General features: G+C 43.3%; 1 protein-coding gene across 1 annotated transcript in view; it reads right to left on the bottom strand.

The window, feature by feature from the left end:
• Positions 1–5,810: 5,810 nt before the first annotated feature.
• The window catches only part of CPM (carboxypeptidase M), a 33,534-nt gene continuing 18,029 nt past the window's right edge, over positions 5,811–21,315 (bottom strand). The window contains exons 3-9 of the mRNA XM_042793384.1: positions 19,434–19,531; positions 11,271–11,443; positions 9,629–9,813; positions 9,208–9,378; positions 8,322–8,474; positions 7,240–7,388; positions 5,811–6,458 (exon numbers count right to left, since the gene is read on the bottom strand). Of these exons, the coding sequence (XP_042649318.1) occupies positions 6,225–6,458; positions 7,240–7,388; positions 8,322–8,474; positions 9,208–9,378; positions 9,629–9,813; positions 11,271–11,443; positions 19,434–19,531 (1,163 nt within the window). The 3' untranslated portion in view covers positions 5,811–6,224. The remainder of the gene's footprint in view (positions 6,459–7,239; positions 7,389–8,321; positions 8,475–9,207; positions 9,379–9,628; positions 9,814–11,270; positions 11,444–19,433; positions 19,532–21,315) is intronic.

The raw sequence follows: 21,315 nt of genomic DNA, 5'->3' as shown, positions 1-21,315 counted from the left end.
GTTGTGTTCTTTTTCTGCACTTGTTTTTGACCTTAGTTCAGCATGCAGCTCAATCACTACATTTGCTTGGACAAAAATAGTAAGAAAAAAATGTTCAACTCCATCCAACAGCAACAAATAAGCTGTGTAGTTCTAGTTGACATAGACTTTATTTAAATTCCTTAAATTTAAGTCTTTCCAACTTGCACTCTATTGCAAGAATTCTGAAAATCTGTTGCAAGGTGTTTGGCCAACTCAAAATTGGTCTCATGGAACCTGTCCTTTATTGATTTTTAGCTCTTGTCTCCTCGCTCTGCTTTGTCAAAAACTTTGTGAAACTTAACAGTTCCTTTATTATGGAGTCTAGTCACTGACTCCGGTCTGTGGTGTGTTCATGAGTGTGTTTTTGTAAGCTCAGGTACCTTCAGGATACAGCTGGATTACTCACCTGAGCTGTTTTTCAGATGGAGAGTTTCTGTACCAGTGAGTTGTATTTATTCCACTGGAAAACGAGATTACAAGTGGATGTTTTTAGCACCTTTTAATTTTACAGGTAGTTGCTGATCATCTGCCCAGTAGCAAATGGTAAAAAAGTGGTCAGGGAATGCCGAGAGCGGGGATGTGGCCTCAGGGCAGGATTTGTGCTGTGTTACTGTCCCGCCGGCCAAGGCTAAGCAGCTTCCTTACCACCACCAGTGTAAAACTGATGCTGCCTGTGTGTTAGCACAAAGACTCTCACTGCTAGAATTACCTCCATGTTAGAGCTGAAATAGTTCTGTAAACCAGGGCTGCAGATGTCTGGAATACAAGGAAGTACGTAGGGAAGGGCCGTGACACCGTACGGGAGAGACTCGGTAAACCCTTGGTTGTTACTGGCCCGTAAAAAAATATCTTCATAGGTAAAGACTGAATTACTGGCATCAGCCACCTTTTGTTTGTACATTTGAGCCAATGTTTGAAAAATACTACTAAAAGATCCTGGTATTGCTGAAGTTTTACCATAATTGATGGTAACTAAACAAAGCCCTGGCTGTATGTGTTTCAACTCCTGGCTTGCAAATTTCCTGGCCCTTGCGGTTTGTGAAGTGACAGTAGGTACCTGGAAGTTCTTGAAGTTCTTTGGTCAGGAGGAACCTTTCATGGGATTTGAGAATCCTTCAGCCTGAGGTAGAGAAGTCCTTTGGGCAGATAGAAGCATCCCTACTTGAAAAAATTAACTAACAAGATGGCTACCTGCCTTAATTCACACTGCTTCCTATTTATTTTTTTTAATTTTTGACTTGGTAAGTGCAGTGAAGCTTGTGGAGGCTCTTCCATTGCACCTGCAGGTCGGAACCAAACAGCGCTCATATCTGCAGCTGAGAGAGAACTGTAGATGTGTGTGTGCAGGAGAAGCACTGATAACCCAGGGACCCTCCTTAAGAAGCTCTGTCCGTTGCATTGTCTCCTGTGTCTCACCCTTTTTCAGTGTGATGCTTTTCGCTCCAGTCCCCGGGGGTGGCTGTGGAACTGCAGTTGGGGGGGGGGGAGCAGCTGTTCCTGCTGGGACAGATTGTGCCATCCCACTCCTGGCATTCTCTTCCAGTCAGTACCCTTAAGTGATCTGCTCATTTAAAAAGGAGAAAAAAAAAAAAAACAAAAAAAAAACAAACCAGCAACAGAAACATTTCAGCTCTCAAAAAGGCACATATGGTCAGAGCGATGATCCTTGATCCTTGCTGTTCACAAACACTCAGCTTTGGGATTTCATCTCCCAGTAACACTTCCTGTTTTAGCAAAAGATGAACTGAGAGCGTACAGCATAATGAATTTTCTCTTTTATGATCTGAAGTTGTACTTCCCTAGCCCGTCTTCCGCTGTGGAGAACAGCCCTGGGGCTGCCCCCCACCCCACAGGGTGCTGAGGACGTGGGTAACTTTCATTTCTGCCTCTGCGGCCAAAGTGCTTGTGTCAGCCTGAATCTTTATTTTGAATGACGTTTTTCTGGCTTAACATTATTCTTAATAACTTCCAGTAAAACCTGAGGGTTGGGGTTATTTGTTTGGGGGGTTTTCTGCAACACCCCCCCCCCCCCCCCAAGCCCACCTTTCTACCAGGAGCGATGAGCACCGCTGTCCTGTCCGCTCCGGCTCCCCTGGGGGCGGCTGGCAGGCCAGGACGGCTCTGCAGCCCAAAAAAGCTGAAAGCTCCGGGTCTGCCTCGGCCCTGGGGGGCCCAGGCAGGTGTCTGTCACCACCCCGTTCCTTCCGGCTTTGGGCAGCGGCACTGAAGGCGGCAGCATTTTAGCCCAGAAGCTGACGATTGTTCTTACTTGGGGAGGCGTTTGAAATCCACATGCGGCACCCTACATACCTTAGTCTTTAATTTATTGCAGTTTGTAAATATTCTGGTGCTTACAGGTAGTGTTTTGAGATTTAATTTATTGAGTTAGTCTGTTGGTACGTGTGTAGATAAATAAATATGCGTAATTAGTAAATCACGGTCACAACAATAGTATTTAAGAAGTTGTAGCATTAAATGCTCAGACTATATGCAGATTAAGAGGGGTATAGGAAGATTTATGGCTTTGTTCTCTTTTTCCTTCCCTTAAAACAACTTCTACGTTGAACCTGAACAGCGTTTATTAACCGGAGGTAGAGGCTGGGGTAACATTAGCAGAGTGAAAATATTGTGATGGTGGTTGTTCTCCTTTGGAATGCTTCTGCATCTCCCAGTGCAACAGGCAAGCAGCTGAGGGACGGCTTCGTTTTCAATAATGGCCTCAGTCTGTTCCTTTGTGCACTTCAGGTAGACAGTAGTTACGTACAAATGCTACGAGAAGTCGCGTTTATTCTTTATGAAAAAGTACAATAAACCCACTTTTTGATTAAGTGAGGCTTTTTCACTATGTAGCTGCTTATTAGTATTGAAATTCAACTCTTTACCCTAGGAAGTGAAAGTGCAAAGTGAAGCCCTTGAGGCAGATGGCAAAATTGCTTCATTTTGGTGTCTGACATCTCTCAAAAAGTCTACAAGCCTTAAAATATTTGAGAAGCTTTAATGCTGAGTCTTCATTTAAGATGTATTAGTTATGAAGTCTGCTGCTTTTGTCCTTTAAAAAACTTGCACAGCTGAAACAGAAGTAGCTGCCTCACTGATTATATCGAACAAAAGCGAGGCTTTTTGTGGAGCAGCACCCCGTGAATGTTGTTTTAGTGGTACTAACGAGCTCACGGGAGGAGGCGGGTGCTGGGCCGTGGCTGCCGCTTCAGTTAGGGGGTTGATTTAGAAAGGGTAAAAGCGCTACAAAATTTTAGGTGATGAAAAGGAATACACTTATTCTGGCAGCGCGGCCCAGGTTTTATCGTTGAGTTCTGTTTGCCGTAAATTTGTTGAAATGTCACTGTCTCTGAAATGTCTGTGTGGGTATAAAGTCACATGCAAGACTTGAGGCTGATCTTTTCCCCTTAAAGCCTGGTATGGGGAAAAACAATTCCACATCAACAAGAGTAATTGTCTCAGAAAATGGTGTTCTCACAAAAGCGAGATTAAATTATTAAAAGCATAATGAATCTAAATAGACCAAAATGAATAAACAGGATTAATAGAATTATATTATTAATAATTCTTCATCTAAAGCTGCTCTTGTGTCAGGGTGTAACTTGAGAAGTAGCATTGATGGTTGTAAAGCAGTTGATTTATTCAGCCCACGAACTTGCCCCCCACACGGCACGGCGGGGGCAGCAGTTACCCCGGGGGGGCCGACGTTTTGTGTGCAGCCCTGGGCCTGGGCAGGGCCGGGCACTGTGGCGGCGCCCGGCCCCCCTGCGCCCGCTGCTCGGGGGGCATTACCCACCCCCCTGCCTGGCCCTGCCCTGCTCATCCCCACCCCGGTCCGAGTCTCCTCCGGAGATGTTTGTCATTTAAAGGGTTACACAAGCAATGTAAAGCAAAAAATGTACACGGACACACCCCCCCACCCAAAACCCCCGCTTACGGTATCTTTTAACAACGGAGTGCACTTATTAAACATGAAAAAATGTTGCTTTTAACTAATGTGTGCTTTTTTTTTTTTTGTAATTTAGCACAGCTGCACTGAAAGCTTCAAGTGAATGCCTCAGTAGTGTATGTGTGTATATGTATATATTCTATGTGTAAAATTTGTTGGTGATACTGAAAAGGTGTTGTGGTCCCTTAAGAGCGTGGTTTTGAAGTTCAGTTCTTGTTCTTGAGCTAAATTAATGGCCTCCAACATGACCATTACGTAATACCTAAAACACCAGAGAGCTTTTCTAAAAGCAGAGTCTTACCTTGTTGTATGGCTACACGTAGCTGGAATGACTACTGCACGGACTGGTTTATGGTGAACTTTAACTATGCAATTTTGCCACTGCTCCTAGATGAAGAACTTGTCATGGGGTATACCGCCTAGGTACCTAGCACACCTGCTACCACATGTCTGCTCAAATTGCACAGAGATTCTACTTAAAATAATTTTCACACATACTGCATTTGTCTTTTGGTTTTCAGTTTTTCCTTTTCTGAGGAAACTAAATCCTATGTTGCATTTAAAAGCTTTAAATAAAGATTTGTTTTTATACTCTCTGGTGCTCTTTTTTTCACATCAATTACTTGATTGTTAGCAATTCTGCTACTTGTTTTTTTTTCCTACACCATCTTAATCCCATGAGCCGGTGCCGGGCCTCTTGCTGCCCTCACTCAACTGCTGGGCTGCTGGCTTCTCACAGATTTCATGCCTTTGGGGGATTTTCAACTCGAGGGGGCTCTGGATTTTCCTGCTGTGACAGATTCAGAACCGAGGATCAGTGGTGGGAGCAGCAAATAATGATTTACTCCTCTGACTGGTAAACAACCCGCAGCAGTTAAGAGGGGGAGAAAAGGTAGAAAATACAAACTGATGTGATGCAAACATTGAAAAAACAGTATCTTGCCCACACAGCCCTCCTTCCAAATCAGCATCGCTGTTTCAGTTTTTAAAGTGTATTTTACAACTTCATCTGCTGCACAGAGCCTAACAGCTAACGCCCGGGCTCCCCAGCCCAGCCGGCGGGGCTCGGTGGGACGGGCACGAGAACCCTTCCAGTAAAGGTGGTATGTTTAAAGACATCAAAAGCTTAACTGCGTTCCTGCACTTTTTTTTATTTACAGGAAGGGATTGCTGTTTCCCAAGATAATCCCTTCTGGTTACTTTTGAAATTGCTTAAGAAAGTTACTGGCAGCTAGAGCTTTAAAATAAACACAGGAGAGAGCTAGCTAGTACTAACCGGCTCTTCTTGACAAATGTTGTGTTTATCGGGCGGCTTCAAAGGGCCCTGAAGATGACTTGCAGTGGGCCAAGCAAAAGGAATCTGCTCATCCTGCCTGCCCTGCAGCCTCGCCAGGGCCTCGGCACCAGGATCGGGTTTGGGCCTCGCCGAGCGCACCCGCCAGCTCCCGGCACGGGCGCAGACAGCGAGGCCCGGGGCTGTGGCACAAACACCCGAAAGCCACTGCTGAAGCTCGTCAGGGGATAGAAAAGTCTGAGGGGGCCGAGGCTCTGCTCCGTACCGAATGCAGCAGAAAATGGACAGTAACAGCAGCGTAAAGCTGTCAGTGACCCTTTCCACACTGTTTTCAACAGCTCTGTCTGGGGGAACACCAGGGATCGGAGTTTCTCTCGTGCCTGGAGGCACAGATGACCATCCGGCTTCCAGCGCCGGGGCCCTTCAGCACATACTGACGCTTCATTGCCATCTTCTTGCCTGACAACGGGTCTCTCTTACTCCTCTTTATTTCAGCCCGAAGCAGCCTCGACTGTCCAGGTAAGAACAAACATGTAAAAATGCCGTTCCTCATTTACAGCAGTGGTTTTATTATGAGAAATTAGGTTTGAGCTAATTGCAGTTGTGTGGCACGTGAGCTGTTGGTTCAACACGAAACATCTGCAATACAATCCTAGACTTTTTTTTGGAACTTCGACAAATTCTTCAGAATCTATTTGGACTTTCTGCATCGAAATTCTACAGTTGTTTCCACATAATTTCTTTAGACTAAAATACTTGCTTAGAAAAATATGATAGTCTTTTATAATTAAAGTAAAACATTTGATTGTCAAGCCAGTATTTTACAAAATACAATAAACGTCATTGTAAATCTGAGAATTTGGTTGATAAACACATACATTCTTTTGCATATACAACTCCTTGTCTGAACAGCCACATTTGTGGAAGAAGGTTTTGCCTTGCCACATCATGTCATTCCTGACTTTATTTGAAAATTACAAGCATAACAGTCATTAAAGCCAAGATATGTAGAGTTGGCTTTACTGCAGCTGAAGCCTGTTCAAGGTCTTGGTAAAGGGGAGTTTTGGGACATGAAGCAGCTTTTGATCTGATCGAGACCTCTGAGAAAGAAAAGTCGTGTTTCAAAGCACTGAAGTTACCAGTATTGTCAGGTATTTCCACTGTCTTCAGCACCGATTTAAATCCCGGTACAGTAGCCTAGGAGCAAACAGGAAAGTTTTCTGACTGGGTTTGAGATGTTGAGTTTAGACAAGGATTGTTTCGCAGCTGATGTGCTTATTTACCCTTTCAGTGTATAGGAAACGGCGTTCTAAACTTGTTTGAGAAAATGAGAAAAGAGTAGTTTTCATGTTCTAGCAATAAGACTAACCCTCCCCCCCCCCCCCCCCAAATGCAACAGAAACAGTAATAGAATATTTATTTATAATGAGGGGGCACCACAGGCTCTACAGGAGATGGAATCCTACCGTTGGGCTGAAGCAGAAGCCCTTGGCTGGCAGGGGGCAGAGCCTGGGCTGCACAGCTGCTCTGACCCCAGCTCCTGACAACCTCTGCCGAGAGGCCGTTCCCACCCGAGGAGCTAACTGTCCCCCATGGGCTGTCAGCCCGTCGCTTCCCCGGGCGACGGGTATCCCAGCCGACGCCTCCTCACCCTTCCAGGGCGCTGCGCTTGGTTTCAAACCCCTCAAGCTACTGTCACCGTGGTCCAGACACTCACCCCAGCTGGCTCCACCACCCAGGTCAGATGAATGGCTTATCTCTAGATGTCCTGGGGACTCAAGGTCTTACTCTATGAAAAAGTTTCCTTTCTGCTGACTCGTCTTTTAAGATATTTTCTTTTAAATACGCTAAAGAGCCTTTACAGCTCCCGCAGATGACTCGAGCAAGTTCACCTCATTGGTCTATAAGGATGCAGTCGCACTGCGCTCAGGAACTCAATGCAATTTGAAACAGTAGCTCGGTACGGCCGCGCACTTACATTGATCACATACGTCCCAGGCAAGAGGAGAAGAAAGTACTCCCCGTGTTCATTTGTCCTGTAGGGGCAGATGTGGGGCCGTCCTTTGGCTTCCACAATGGCGTTGGGAATCGGATTCCCCTTCTTATCAGTAACCTGACCCTTGACACCTATGAAGAGGGGAGGGGAGAGGAGGATCAGCACCTGTAACTGTGGGGAGCTTCCGCTGGGGAAGTCAGACTACTTGTTGCTGGATGCACTCAAAGGCTATTTCACTGATTTCAAGTAAATCTAATACCATCACTAGTCACTTCGATCTTACTGAAGGGAATTAAAATATAAAATCCTTTGATGTTGTTAATAGTTTACCCTCGCATTAAGTTAGAAAGCAGCACCTGCAATCTCTGCTTCTAAATCTCATTTGATGAAAACATCATATATACTTATTGTACGTGTCTTTTACTGAAGGGCTTCAATCTTCAGTACTGCTTTGGGAGGGTTTTTGCCTTTTTTTTTTTTTTTTTTTTTTTTGTAAATAAGTCAGCCTCTTACCTAGTACTTCCCAATGGCAGAATGCCAACAATGTCTGCTTATCACGTAGTTGCCCTAAATTCTCACACACCACCTTCAAGGCAGCACTGACATTAAGCAAAGATAAAACAGCAGTCAGACATTCTGGCCAACAAAACACAAGATAAGCAACAGATTCGTGCAAACCCTTTAACTCATTGTAAAGTACCACTGCTTCACTCAGCAGCAGCTCTCTTCCAGCTGTGAAGTCAAGATGACACTGGGAAAAGCCTTACAAAAATCCAAGCAGGAAAGAGCCATGAAGCATTGCGTGCACGCGTTTAGAGACCTCTGATACAAGCGACCACCCCGGGGCTGCTCGGGAAAGCAGACTCCCTGAGGGGGGGACACGTTTCTCCTCCCTTACTCATCCCTGCCCTTGTAGCACTTGCTATTCAGAAGCGACAGCTCCCACCTTCACTCCAGAGCTCCTCACCTGTGAGCTTTGGCACTGACCCAGGCTCCCGAAAAGTTCTGACTTTGCCCACCCACCTGGCCTCAGCTTTAGCTCCTTTCCCCACTCGGATACCCACCCAGGTGCACTTGTTTTATGTATTCGATCAGAGCAGCCTTGTTGTCTCTCCAGAACTTTTCCAGCTGGTCTGCTGGAGGGTATTTACAGCATGACAGCTCCAATGTAATTTCAAAACATTGTCCCCAGACATAGTTGTAATCTTGCATTCCACCTTAAAAGTGAAATAAAACAAACTGTTCAGCTGCAAGAAGCATCAAGTTCAAGCTAGAAGAAAAACAGGAGAGTTAAAATCCTTGGTACTTGCATCACACCTCTAAGAAAAGTAAATTGGATAAATTATTTCTCAATGCCACACCTGTATTTACTGCCTCCTGTGGAAAACCAACATCGTTGCTCTAAGTTACATGTAGAGCGTTGTTTCCTAAAGCACAGTGCCATTTCAGGAATGATGACTATTATGGCTGAGGAATGGTGGGTCTTTGACTTAAATTCATTTAAGCACTCCCAACTAAATAGGGGCAGATAAATTCACAAGCTGGCATAGGAGTTTGCCAGGCCCAAAGCCATCCTGAGAGCCTTAAAAGGTTCTGGATTCAGACTGTGAAAGCAACACGTGGTGCCACAGTACACAGGACCCTTATTCTATTTGGCTACACAAGCAGTAATGAAAAAATTTATTTCTGTGAGCAAGCATTAAGAAAAAGGGTGATATATGAACAAAAGACCAGTTTTCTTTCAGAAAGGACAAGACTTTGGTGCCACGCCAGTGCGTGCATGTGTGTGTAACACCCAGGTCCTGTTCAGAGAATCCGCGTAAAGGCTTTACTCCCCTCAGCGACCCTCTACTCTGAGCAAAATCACAGCCCTCTCATCATCAAAGATGGCAGGAGAAAGTGAAAACATATCATCTGAAGCAGCCGAAAAAAAAAAAGTGACATTCTTACCTTCTAACTGGTACCAAGAATACCCATTGGTAATGCCTTCCGGAAAGGTTTGTCTGCTGTCACACCCAGTCCCTTTGTACATGCTGGCATGGTTGAAAGAGTAAGTTTTTGCCAGATGAATAAAGACATCATCATCTGGAGACTTGCTGTAGCCTTTCAGAGAGCCAGTAACTGCAGAATAAAGACAGCCATCAGGTAACTCTCATTATTGGTAAAATGGACAGTGCTGGCTTACCGACAGGATAAACACCTCCCAGACAGCCGCAGCAGGCAGTGAATTCTGATAGGGCATACCAAAGTCTGCCCATCCCAGCTCAGAAGCTGCAAAATCCTTGCAGAAATTCTTCTAAATTTTGCTTTGGTACAGCTAACGTTCCTAAATCAAATCAGCTGTGGAGAGGAGAGTTTGTTACGAGCTTACCTGAGTTACCATTATCAAAGGTGTAACTGGCAACCAGCGCACCCCCATGCAAGTTTGCTGAAAGAACAAACGTTTCGTTTTTTATCCAGTTCATTATCGCTTGAGTCTCTGGCTGAATGCTGGCATTGTTATTTTCAAAGGCATCAGGAAAATTCCTGTTCAGATCTTCTCCATTCTTATTGAACCTTAGAAAGAGAGAAGACATTCCCATTACTGTTTTGCCTACGGTCACTTCCACGTCGCCAGCCTCCCAGTACTTTGGATCTGCTGCATGCTATTGTCTTCAGGAAACAGGCAAGGTGACCATTGCAAATACCGTCAAGCATTAAGGTGATGGACTTTAGTTTGCTTTCTGGCAGCACTGGAATTTTCATAGGACATAATAAAACAACTCTATTGTATTTCAGGAGGAATCAGTGAATAATATTTAACGTGCCTATAGCATGCGCGCACCCACACACATGTGAACTAGAAAAGCCTAAGCCAGATAAGGGAGATGTTGTCCTTCTGAATGTGTTCTTCCCACTTGTGTAGAAGACCAAGGTAACTACTGGGTGCCCAGGTCCCTTGCACCGCTGTCACTCTGGATGTAGAGCAAAAAAATCTGACTCAAACACAAGATGTGTTATCTTCTCCCTGTACCTGCAGGTCCAGCCCGTGCAAATGCTTTCTTCCTTTTTCACTCAGACAGGTCGGTACAGCAGTCGAAGGGGCATTTAGAGTCAGCTGTATTAATTTTTAAACTCAGTTAGTTAAACTCTGTGTATTTAACAGAGAGGGGATAAAATAATACCACCCTCCATGGAAGTCCTGCTGGGGAATGAATTTCTTTCCTAATAAAAAGGAGTGCCTACACCAGTCACCTAGTGGACCAAACTACCTTTTTGCTTGTGTCCAATGTTGCCGTGGCCAGTGATCCAGGAGAACTTCCAGCTCATGAGTTTGCTTTTACTACACCTCCCAACTTTGTCCCTTTGGCATTTCTTCCCATTCTCTCACTCCCTCCTCCTCTTCCCTCTTCTAGCTTGTTAAAGTCTTCCTCCCCTTTCTGGTCTGTGCAATAGTTACAGCACAGGATGTAACCTTAGGTTAGATCTCCTTCTGCATAAGTTTTCTTCCTAGCACTACTATTCGTACAGCACCTGGTACAGCCAGCCCTGCTTGCGTAACTCCTCCCTCTTACTAGATCATCGTTCAACATGATCTTTAAACACACTTCTAGAAGTCCATTCAACAAGCTTAGACACACCTTTTTCTCATGAAGAAGGGTTACGGAGTTCTCCAACTGAAATAGATCCCTATGGGCAGAGTTTTCCTTCTTTTTTTTGTAGCACCCTAAAGGTCTAAATAGGTAATTGTGCTTCTATTTGCAATCTGGGTCTCCTGCCTAAAAGGTTAGGTCATTACACCCTTCTGACCAATTTTCTCTAGCCGCACCACATATAAACACCAGTCTGACTCAGACTTCCAAAAACTCTGTGCTGTAACAGTGTGTCTTTAGAGCAGCACGGGCCAAAATTAGCCCTAACACATCCTCTAGGCTATCCTCACCATCAAGTATGATTCAGTCTCTTGGCTATCTCCGATTATTACTCCCCACCCATTTCCTTTACCTACTCCCACCCTCCTAAGCCACCCTTACCTTCCTCGTGTGTAATAACAATCAGGCACTTTTGTAGCTTCAAATCCATCGGGATTCATTGTTGGCATGATATGAATCCGGGTGTTATTGAGTAAGCGGGTAATAACTGGGTCACGTCTGTAGCTGGTCACCAGGAAGTCTATCAAATGGAGCAGGACTTCTCGCCCGACAGTCTGTATAAAGAAGCACAGATTTTATTTTAAGTCTGCTATGGAAGGAAGAAAAATAAATAAATAAATCAAAGACCCAGCACTTTGCACTTTCAGGTTTTTCTTACTGGATTACACAGACATACAAAAGCGTTCTGGTTAACGCTGTTTTGTTTTATGCTCTCCCTTAAATATATTTAAAGTCATCTAATAGATGAGTCACTGGAAGGTTTTCACAAGGGTTTTAAACCCAGATCAACCAGAGCTTTCTCTGTAATGGGAAACTGACTGTGTCAGCTGCATTGCTTAAATCCTGCATGGCTAAGGCATAACCTTATCAAAAACTAAAACTGCGGAGGCTGCCTGGTACAGATCACGTGGGCTTGGAAAGGCACCGCTGCGTTATCTCAGTTGTGCTGCAGAGCCAGCTCTGTGCTGATGCCTCAGGGCCCCTGGGCCCTGCATGTCAGCCTCGGTGCTCTGCATCACCGCGTGGCAGCCATGGCTCAGAAAAAAAGGAAGGAGACACCTTCCACGTTTTCCAGGGTGCTACAGAGCAGGATTTGATCTTGTTGTTCCCCTTCTATGGGAAGTCAACTTTAATACAGGATCAAGAAAGGCCCTGTAGACACCTCTGTTATAATCTGTCACACTGCTTTATTTTAATGCCGTGAACACAGGCACTGGGGAAACCAAACAGGTATATATATAAATCCCTACAAAAAGAGATGGAAGGACATTTCGATGCAGGCTTTAGATCAAGGCAAGGGAGTGGTAGAGAAAAAGTTAAATACGTATTTTTGTTCATGAAGGTCGTGAAAGCTGGCAGGACATCTCCCCTCAGTCTACTTTGTCAGATTTCAGGCAAAACAGTGGTAAGTTCCAGCTCCAATCCCCTTCTACCGCAGAAACCACTAGTACAGTGTTCACCAGACCATACTTTCCAGGAGCACCGTCTATAGCACTGTCACCCACACCTCAGGGGTGCTGTATGGCTCCTAAGCCCTGGCTGAGATAGGAACAAAGCAAGACTTGCAAGTAGATGTGCTCTGGAGATAATTTATCTCTACTTCATCTCCAAGAACAAAGCCTGGTAAATCACCACAGGCTCTAATTCAGACCTACAGCATCTCAGTATCTTTTAGAATGAGTCTTACATCACCAAAGTGGAAATATTGCAGAGAATTAATTTTTTTTTTTTTTAAGTGAGGAACGTGGAGTGGCATTACTGGATGAACCTGGTGTTGCAGATAAACATCTCCTTGCTTTCAGAGTGGTACAGGCTGAGGTGAAAGGTAGGTGAAATCAGGCAGGGGAAAAGGAGTATTTCTTCACAGCTATTTGCTGAGATCTTGTTGCTGCACTAAGATCTTGTTGAATTTTCACACTGGTGCATTTTAAGTGGCAAATCTTGCTCTGGGTGTTAAGGTAAACAAACACAAACACCATCCAGCAGGATCTGGGTTGGTACACGATGGGACAAGGAGGGCTGAGTGTAACTGCTGTTCAGGTTAGAAGCAAACCATGTCTTGCTGGTTAGCTGGCAATTGCAGGAGAAGCAAACAATCAATGTAGCACTAAACAGGACTCCGCTAAGTTGCGGATCATACCGTTTTAAGTGTCATTCTTGAAGGCAGCCATGGTCTCTAAGCTGATACTAAAGCAGTTTTGCCATGCTGTCGGTACAGGGAGAAGGGAGGATCTCTTCCCACCCTGTCCCCCAGCAAATTTGTTCCTAAATTTTCTATCCCTTGCCTGTCAGCTCATGCTGGTCTCCTGCAGACCACCATCAGTCATCTGCTAGGGGAAGCTGCATTACACAAATGCACATACTGTGCCAGTAAGTGGCTCTTTTTCAAGACACTATAGCAAGTGGGCTTTGATGACGGGGGGAAAGGGCTACCCAATTTCCTTCATTACCAATAGCTTCTAAAACAGCACCTGAGAACATGAAAAAAAGACTGGTCTGTGGGTTTGATACATTTACTCTGTGAAATTTAAGAAGGGATGCAACAGAACCTGTCTTGCACAGGCAACTCAGCTCCAGCTCTGGGTGATAGACCTCTTGGGAAGCAAGGGGAGCAGGAGAAAAAGGAGGAGAGAGAAGTCAGCCAAATCATGGCCCTGGGCATGAGAGATAAGGCTAACAGCCTCACAAGCAGCAAGAACAGCCCTACCACAGAGAGAGCTGAACTACAGACAAGACTGGACTGCTCTCTGGAAAAGCTGGGAAAGTGCCTCCGCTCCTACCATACTTTTCTTGAGAGCCTGACAAAAAGACAGCCAGAAAAGAAAGGCTAGAAAAGCAGGAACAGGAAGGGGAAAAAGATAAAGAAAATCAACAAGAGAAGGTGGTGGAAAAGGACAGTATTTATAAAGAATGGAAGATGACCAGTTTTTCAGAGATTACATTCTTTGCGCTTAAAAGTCAGAGTTACTTACATATACAGTATTTCATAAAAACTAACCCTATTTTATAGGATACCTTGTATAGATAGTGTTGTACCTGAGTACTTAGTACATTAAACAATTCAGCTAATTTCTATCACAAAATTGGTACTTTGATCATTTCCCAGTGGAAGAAGAGTGCATTTATTACCACTCTGTTTTGGTGGGGTGAGAAAGGTGATTTTGTCTTTTTTGTCTTGGTCCAGAGTACCCTACATTTCTTGAAAAAGCACATCTGGAGGTGTTTGAGGTGAGGGAAAGGGAAAGTTTTTGTTTCTGGGAAAGCATAGCTCAAGTTTTGATCAAGCCCTTGGAAGGCATCTGCTGCCTAGCCAAGTTTTGCCCTGTTACTAGAGGTCAGCTGTACCTTTGGAGAAAAGTTACAACACATTTATTTTTACTTTAGAGCTTCAAATAAAGGATCTAGACACAGTGGAAGTAGGTTGCTGGCAGCAAAGTCAAGGACAGACACCTTAACCTGCCTCTAGTCCAACGTGAAGGTATAGAGGGCAGGGGACAGCCTTTATGTGTTCTGGGGCTTTGAGAAGACATGACAAATATTTAGTTTTGATTGCAATATCCCAGGGCTGATGCCCAGGTGCATTGTTTTGCTGTAGCTCAGATGAGGGGTAAAAAAAAAAAAAAAGGCAAAGGAAACCCCTTTCTCCCATGTCTAGGGATACAGTTAGACATTAAGTTTCCCCGTACACTTTCAGCTGTCTGTTTCCTTGTGTGCCCCAAAGGGAGTCTGCAGGAAAGGCTTTCTGTGATCCTCGGGGGAAGCCCCAAGTGAAACAGCATGCATGTGTCAGGGCACGGATCAGCACCATAGAAAGGGGTGTGACTGCTGGTTCTGTAGACATACCCCTTAAGTTTGCTGACTATTGCTTCTGGCATGGCTGGGTCAGCACCCTGCTCAGCTGCTGAAGGGCTTACTCAAGAAGCCCCAGCAGCAGCCAGTTAAAAGATTAAGGTTAGCTCCAACTGCACCTGCACCATAACACTTTACTGCAGCACCCCTGTTTTTAAAACATTTTTCTAACCACATGATAGAGATCTAATATCAGGGGACTATGGGTGGATAGACTCTACCCATTTTTATGATTAAAATTCTTTCCTTAAAGGTGGCTTGTTTTTTAAGTTGAACTATGTTGAAAGAAAGATCCAAACCGTCAGGTAGGACCTGTTTCAGAGCAACATGGTCTTGCCAGTCTCCTTGCTCCAGCCCCAACTGCTCTACAGACTACGCAGCATACCAGGCACAGCCCCGCCTAAGGAAGCAGAGAAACCCATAGTCCATCCTGGTTTACCACTGAAATGCCACACTTACAAACCATTATTTTTTAACACTTTTACAGCACTAATTATTATGCATGGCTGCGACACACCCCAGTGTGTTTGTCCTCCTTGACTAAAATACACCAGTGTTAAAGCAACTGTTCGTGCACATGCAGTTTGGTACATACCCATTTATTTCTATAGCAGCAATCACTGAAGGAATATGAGAACCACCACATGTACGACAGGGAATTGCAGTTCCTTGGTTTATTACTGAAGGAAATGGCAACATAAATCCTGCTTTTGAACTAGGAACTGGCAGAAGATGTTACCACCTGGACAAATCCCCCAGGCTTCAGGTGTCTCAGCACAGGCTTCACCTGCCTGAGAAATGGATCGCTGCTTTTCCCACTCTGAAGAGTGGGAGTAATGATAAGGAAAAAGGTAACTGGGGCAAGGCAGCAACCCTACCTGTGTTGAAAGAGATCCCAGCAGCATCCAACTTTTAAAAAAGTCTGTTGTTAGCAAATAGATTTGGTTGCTTTGAATTTTGAAATCTCTGGTGCTTCTGATATTCTTTACATCATACCAGCTAATACTGAAACCAGGTGGAAAATAATTCACCTTAGAAGACATACTATTTTTAAATTCTTTTCTAGAGCACATATTTGTTTTCTTGCCACGCCACTTCCATACTATACTGCACAGTTAAGAATGACACAGGAATATGTGCTTAAAATTCCTTACAGCACATTGTATAGTACATGGACACAACTTTTTGCCCAACCTGGTGATTAAAAAAGCCCCTCTTTTTTTATAATGGCATTTTAATAGTGTAGGTAGAGCTTCCATTCATTTTCTGGGAGTGAGAGTGACAAATTCTACAGAAGACTCATTAGTTTTTTGGTTCTTTTGAGCCCAAATTATATTGATCACAAATAAATCTACCCTAGTCCTCAGTCACCCAAGCCCTAGTAAGTCACCAAATCTCAAGAAATTCTTTTATGGATAGGACTGTCTATGATGACATGGAAAATATGGTCTAGCTGCTTTAACTTAAATCACAAGATAAGCCAGCAAGATAAATACATCCTTTCATGTAGGCTAGCTCAGGCTTACCAGTATGGGCTCAGCTTCACATAATGGAAGAGGCAAAACACCGTTACACTAAGAAAGTGATCAGCAGTGGATGATTTAGGAAAAAAGGGTTGGTATCAGCATTATCATTATGGGAAAGAGTTTACTTCATGATAGCCCAGTTACACTACAGCTGCAGAAAGCTAAAGAATCCATATACTTAATACATCAAAGGGAACAAGCAGAAATGCACAGATAGTTTACACTTTTTTCAGACATGCTTTTCCTTAAAGGGTTTTCCTGCTGCAATATACATGGTTTAGGCACAGCATTCAGATTAGATCCTATGGTTCAGTTGTGCAGATTGGACTCAAGACACTGGGACAGCTGGTCAAAAGGTGATCACTCTGCTCCATTTATGACTTAGGAGTGTTTGGGGTTTGGCTGTAGTGAATGTTAAGTGGAATGAGTTCTTCCCCAGAGAGGAACGTACATACCCATACCGAGGAAGATAAGATCTTTCAAGTAAGAGTACAAGCCTGGGACAAGAGAGGCTGCTGCCAATTTCAGAATGACAGTGACCCCTGAACAGCCAGCAACCTCCTCTTCATCTTCCTCAGTGCAGATTTTATTGAAGTTTCACAGGTTTATGCATTTTGTGCAGTCTATTAGTGCCATTTTGACTAAAGTCTCATGTAGCTGCACGTGACTAAATGACCTCTAATTACCAGTCTTAATCTGGGTTGGGTTAAACAAAAAGTACTCCTTAAAACAGCATTCAACTTCATACAGGCACACAAAGAATGGGAGGAGTCTTTTGTTCCATCTCTGGGGCAAAAGTTCACTATTTGGCTATGGTGATCACAAAATAAAATCACAGTACTAAGATTTACATACGACATGACCAGCCAAGAAAAATTAACCTACTTTAAAAAATAATTCTTTCTAGTTCTGAAAAAAAAAAAGACTCTTCCTAATATTGTGTACTCACGTTATTTTATCAGAACTTCCCTGTTGGGCAGCTCTCCAAAGAACCTAGGTTTTCTTCCAGCAGCACATGCAAACAGCCTGTGCATGTGCAATTCAGGCTTCTCCCCAGCTTTTAGGTTTCAAGGGCAGCCAGCCAGCTGAGTCAAAAAAAGTGTCATTTGTGTGATCATGACAGGTTAGAAGGGCAGCATCACCAAACAACACTTGAGAACAAAACTTTTCTCACTTTGTACCATTTTTGAAAAGCATCACTGAACCACAAGAGACCTAACTAAATCAATGAAGCCATAATCCTGCAGTTTTACATTATGAAAAACAAGTTGAAGTGTGTCATACAGTCAGTGCAAAACTTATCTGCTTAATATATTATAGGGATAGTTGAATCCTTCCCCAGTGACTAGTCCAGCAGAATCTTTGATTCTGGGGAAAAATATTCAAGTTCTTCAACACTTCTCTATATGAGAATTCATTTCCTGTCATCTGAAATACACTTATGGTCAGATAGGAAAAACAAACACCAACTGTGCGTTATATCCATACACAAAAAAAAAAAAAATATGATCATGAAGGCCTGAAAAGGAAGAATGGCTCTATTTCCAGTACCTCCCCCAGCTGCATTCTTGGTCTAATGAAAAAGTTAGAATGTAGCATGGCACTTGGTGCTATAGGCAGCTCAAGGATCATCCCTGCTCAGACTCAGACATAGTGCCAGATACTGCAAAAAAAAGCCCTGTCTCATTTCCTCACAAAGTCAACATAAAGATCTAGATCTTAGGCAGTGAGCCTGGTTGCCTGATCTCCAGAAATTCCTGACCCTGTGGATATGCAAAGTAGTGCATGTCTCTGTGGTCAAAACTCCTTGTGCATATCCAGCTGGGCAGCAGTAATGGCAGGAGTGCTTCACTGTGGAGGTTTCAATAGGAGGAATGGCCTTCTGTAGTCCAGCAATACTGGATTTGAGAGCCGGGCCATTCTGGGTGAGTCCATTCATAGCCTGCCCTCCATCCCTTTCCCACCAAACCTGGGTCACCTGTAGCCATAGGTTTGCAATTCCCTTCAGCAGTCTGCAGGGACTGTCATATGGATCCTCAGTTCCTAGGCACCCTGGACTAACACACACCAGGTTTTAGGAGTCGCAAACCCTTTCTTGGGCATCCAGTAATGTGTGCCCATTTGAAACCATGAATCAGCTTCCTCCCACACAGAGTTAAAATTCCAAAGCAGCCAGACTCCCAGCAGCACTTAGAGCATAGACACTGTCAAACAAGGTGAAACTAGTCTAACTTGGGGGAAATTCTTGGCATGTAATGTCACAAGGGCCTGTAGGCGTGCAAGTGCTCGCACACAGTATCGGTAATAGCAATAGCTTGTGATATGTTACTTTTTACACTGGATACACTTCCTACTACATCTATTTTTTTTCTTCATTTTGGGAATTCAGTCTAGCATACATACATAAATTTTGCCATTTCTGTTGAATTATTTACCCTTCACATTAAAGACTGCATAGATATATATTGTGTAGTTTAAACCTGAACATGACTAATATAAGCAGGTAAAGCTAAAGAATAAGGGAGATAGAAAGCAAAAAAAGACTACAGAAAAGAGTGAAGCTTTGAGTCTTTTTTTTCCAGATTCATGTACTACACCAGGAAGGCTCATAATCACCATTTTTTTCCTTTATCATTAAGAAGTGGGCATTCTTTCCAGAGCAAGTTAATCCTGAAATTGCTTTTTGTTTCGTACTCACTGTGTTATCTCAAATGAATCTCAGTATCCCTAGCTTAAGGTTCTCAAAAGAAATCTTCCCAAAATAAATCATTTGGTGCTTCACAGCAATTATTATTCAATCTTAGGATTTATTTGAAGAGCTCTATCAGTCATACTTCATGCCTAGGCAATAATAATGTACAAGCAAACTATTACATCTGACTCATTGCCAGGAAAGTTAAAGCCTCTGGGTTTATTCATGTGGAGAAGACAAAGCTCTCTACTTAAGAGAAGTGTTAGGTGTAGGATTCTTCAGTGATGTAAGGTTTCTTAAAGCCCTTCCGCTAAAACAAGGGAACTTTATTCTTGAAATTCCTCAAGAAATACACACATACTAGGTCCTCTGAGGTATGACATACCTCAAGAATAAGTAGCACACACCTGAGAAGTTCACTCTAAACCTCTGGTAAGTGTATTTGGTATAAATGACATTGCAAAAGTTGAAACGTACCTCATCCCCATGCATATTAGCAACATACTTGAACTCTGGAATGCCAATCTTATGATGGGTTGGAAACCTTCCCAGAACAAGAACCCACAGGTCTCTACCTTTAAGAGGGGAAGGGGAAAAGACATTTTTTTAAACAAGTGCAAAATTATACAAACCTTAGAGAAAAAAAAAAAAAAAAGAAAATAGTTGGTCATTAAGACCACCATACAAAGTCTCATATTTCATTGCTGCCCAGACAGTCCTAGGCATAGCACATCAAAGTAGACTGTGGGGTTTTTATTCTGTGAGTACTTGCTACATCAGAGGAATATATTTTGCCTTCTGACCAAAAGTGCCTAGTGAACCATGCGATTTTAAAAGCATTTAATCAGTGCTAGAAAATAGTTTGGGTCTTTTTCGTAATAAGCATTTTTCAAATCAAGTTCAGCAAGCAAGATCTTCTCAAGCAAAGTCACCAAGCAACTAAAGAGTATTTAAAATAAGACCGTCTTCCCCAAAAAATATTAGATAATAAGGATTTTCTGAAGTACATACAGAAGTTTTCATTACCACAAAGAGCGTATTTTTTTGTATTAAAGACAACACAGAAAAGCTAAACACATTAATGAGTTACTGCTCAGAAAACAGGAGATACTAGGCAGAGCTGTATCAGAGACAAAAGTCAGCAGGGAAAGATTTAACAGCTACAGAAGGAGTATTAGTTAGGGCCACTGAAGCTGCATAGGAAGCTGAATATTAAGTAATAAAACAAATATACATACATTTTGGAAGTCCTCATTTAAGGGAGGGGGGGCATTTTTTGTTATAATTTGTAGTGATATTGTGGCATTTCATATCTCATCTGCAAAACTATGCTTCCCACTAGTCTGCTCAATGATGTGGAAAGCTCTAGTTTCAATAGATGGCAGCAATGAAACTGGACCAGTTCCTTGGTAACAGCAGCCACAGCCTATAGATTGCTAACGCCCAGACCTTGCATGCATGCTACCTGTCCCCAGCTCTCACACAAGGCTTTTTTGGGACCCACAAGCTGTCTCAGACAAGTCCAGCTGCCGTTGTTACTTACAGGAAAGAAGAATGTAGGTGCTGCTATATGCAGTACTAGGAAAAGCATTATTTCCTAAATCTTTGTGGGTCATCAAATCTGTAGTAAATAAACTCTAAAGCATAACAGTTTCTCGGAGTTGGAAGCCATGACCCTCATGGTATCGCTGCAGTGAACCGGTCACATAGCTAGAAAGGAAAACACTGCAGGACAGGTAAAATCGAAGACAGTCTCGGGCTTAGGATCAAGAAGCAACAAGACAGCACTGAGAGCTGACAGGTTCAACAAGGAGTGGCCTCAGGATGCCCTACTGGTTTTACACAGTCACTCTAGAAGACATCAGTAACATTGGTGTTCAACTCTTATATCCACATCTCACATATTTCAAAGCTGTGAGATGCTGCTAGTGACTCTTACATTAAAGGACAGTGTGAGCAAGCAATCCATAGTTTTAAAAGTAAGTTCACAGTAAGTGCTATGGTGAGGAAGCTAGTTATTTGCTTTATTGCAGGCAGAGCCACTGTTTCATTAAAAAAAATAAATTAGTTTGATTTCTGTAAGTCTAGACAAGTTATAGAGAGGAGAAACCAGAGATGCTAGCTTTTAAGCACATCCTTCTTCAAAAAGGAAAGAAAAAGAAGCACCAATCCCTAAAACTCCTCTAGCCCTTCTCTCATCCAAAACCTCCAGAGGTCCCTTCTAATCTCAATCATCCCACAGTTCTGTGAAAACAGATGACAAGTCTTGCTGCAGTAGTATACATTTGGAACTGAAAAAAATCCTAGTCATGAAAAAAGCATGCTACTTTTATTCATAAACAAGTGTGGACAACCATCT

This window comes from Tyto alba, unplaced genomic scaffold (genome assembly GCF_018691265.1).
Source record: "Tyto alba isolate M040663 unplaced genomic scaffold, T.alba_DEE_v4.0 Super-Scaffold_2, whole genome shotgun sequence".
In the NCBI taxonomy this organism is placed as follows: Eukaryota; Metazoa; Chordata; class Aves; order Strigiformes; family Tytonidae; genus Tyto; species Tyto alba.
The sequence above is the reverse complement of the archived record's forward strand: the minus strand, read 5'-3'. Positions and strand labels throughout refer to the sequence as shown.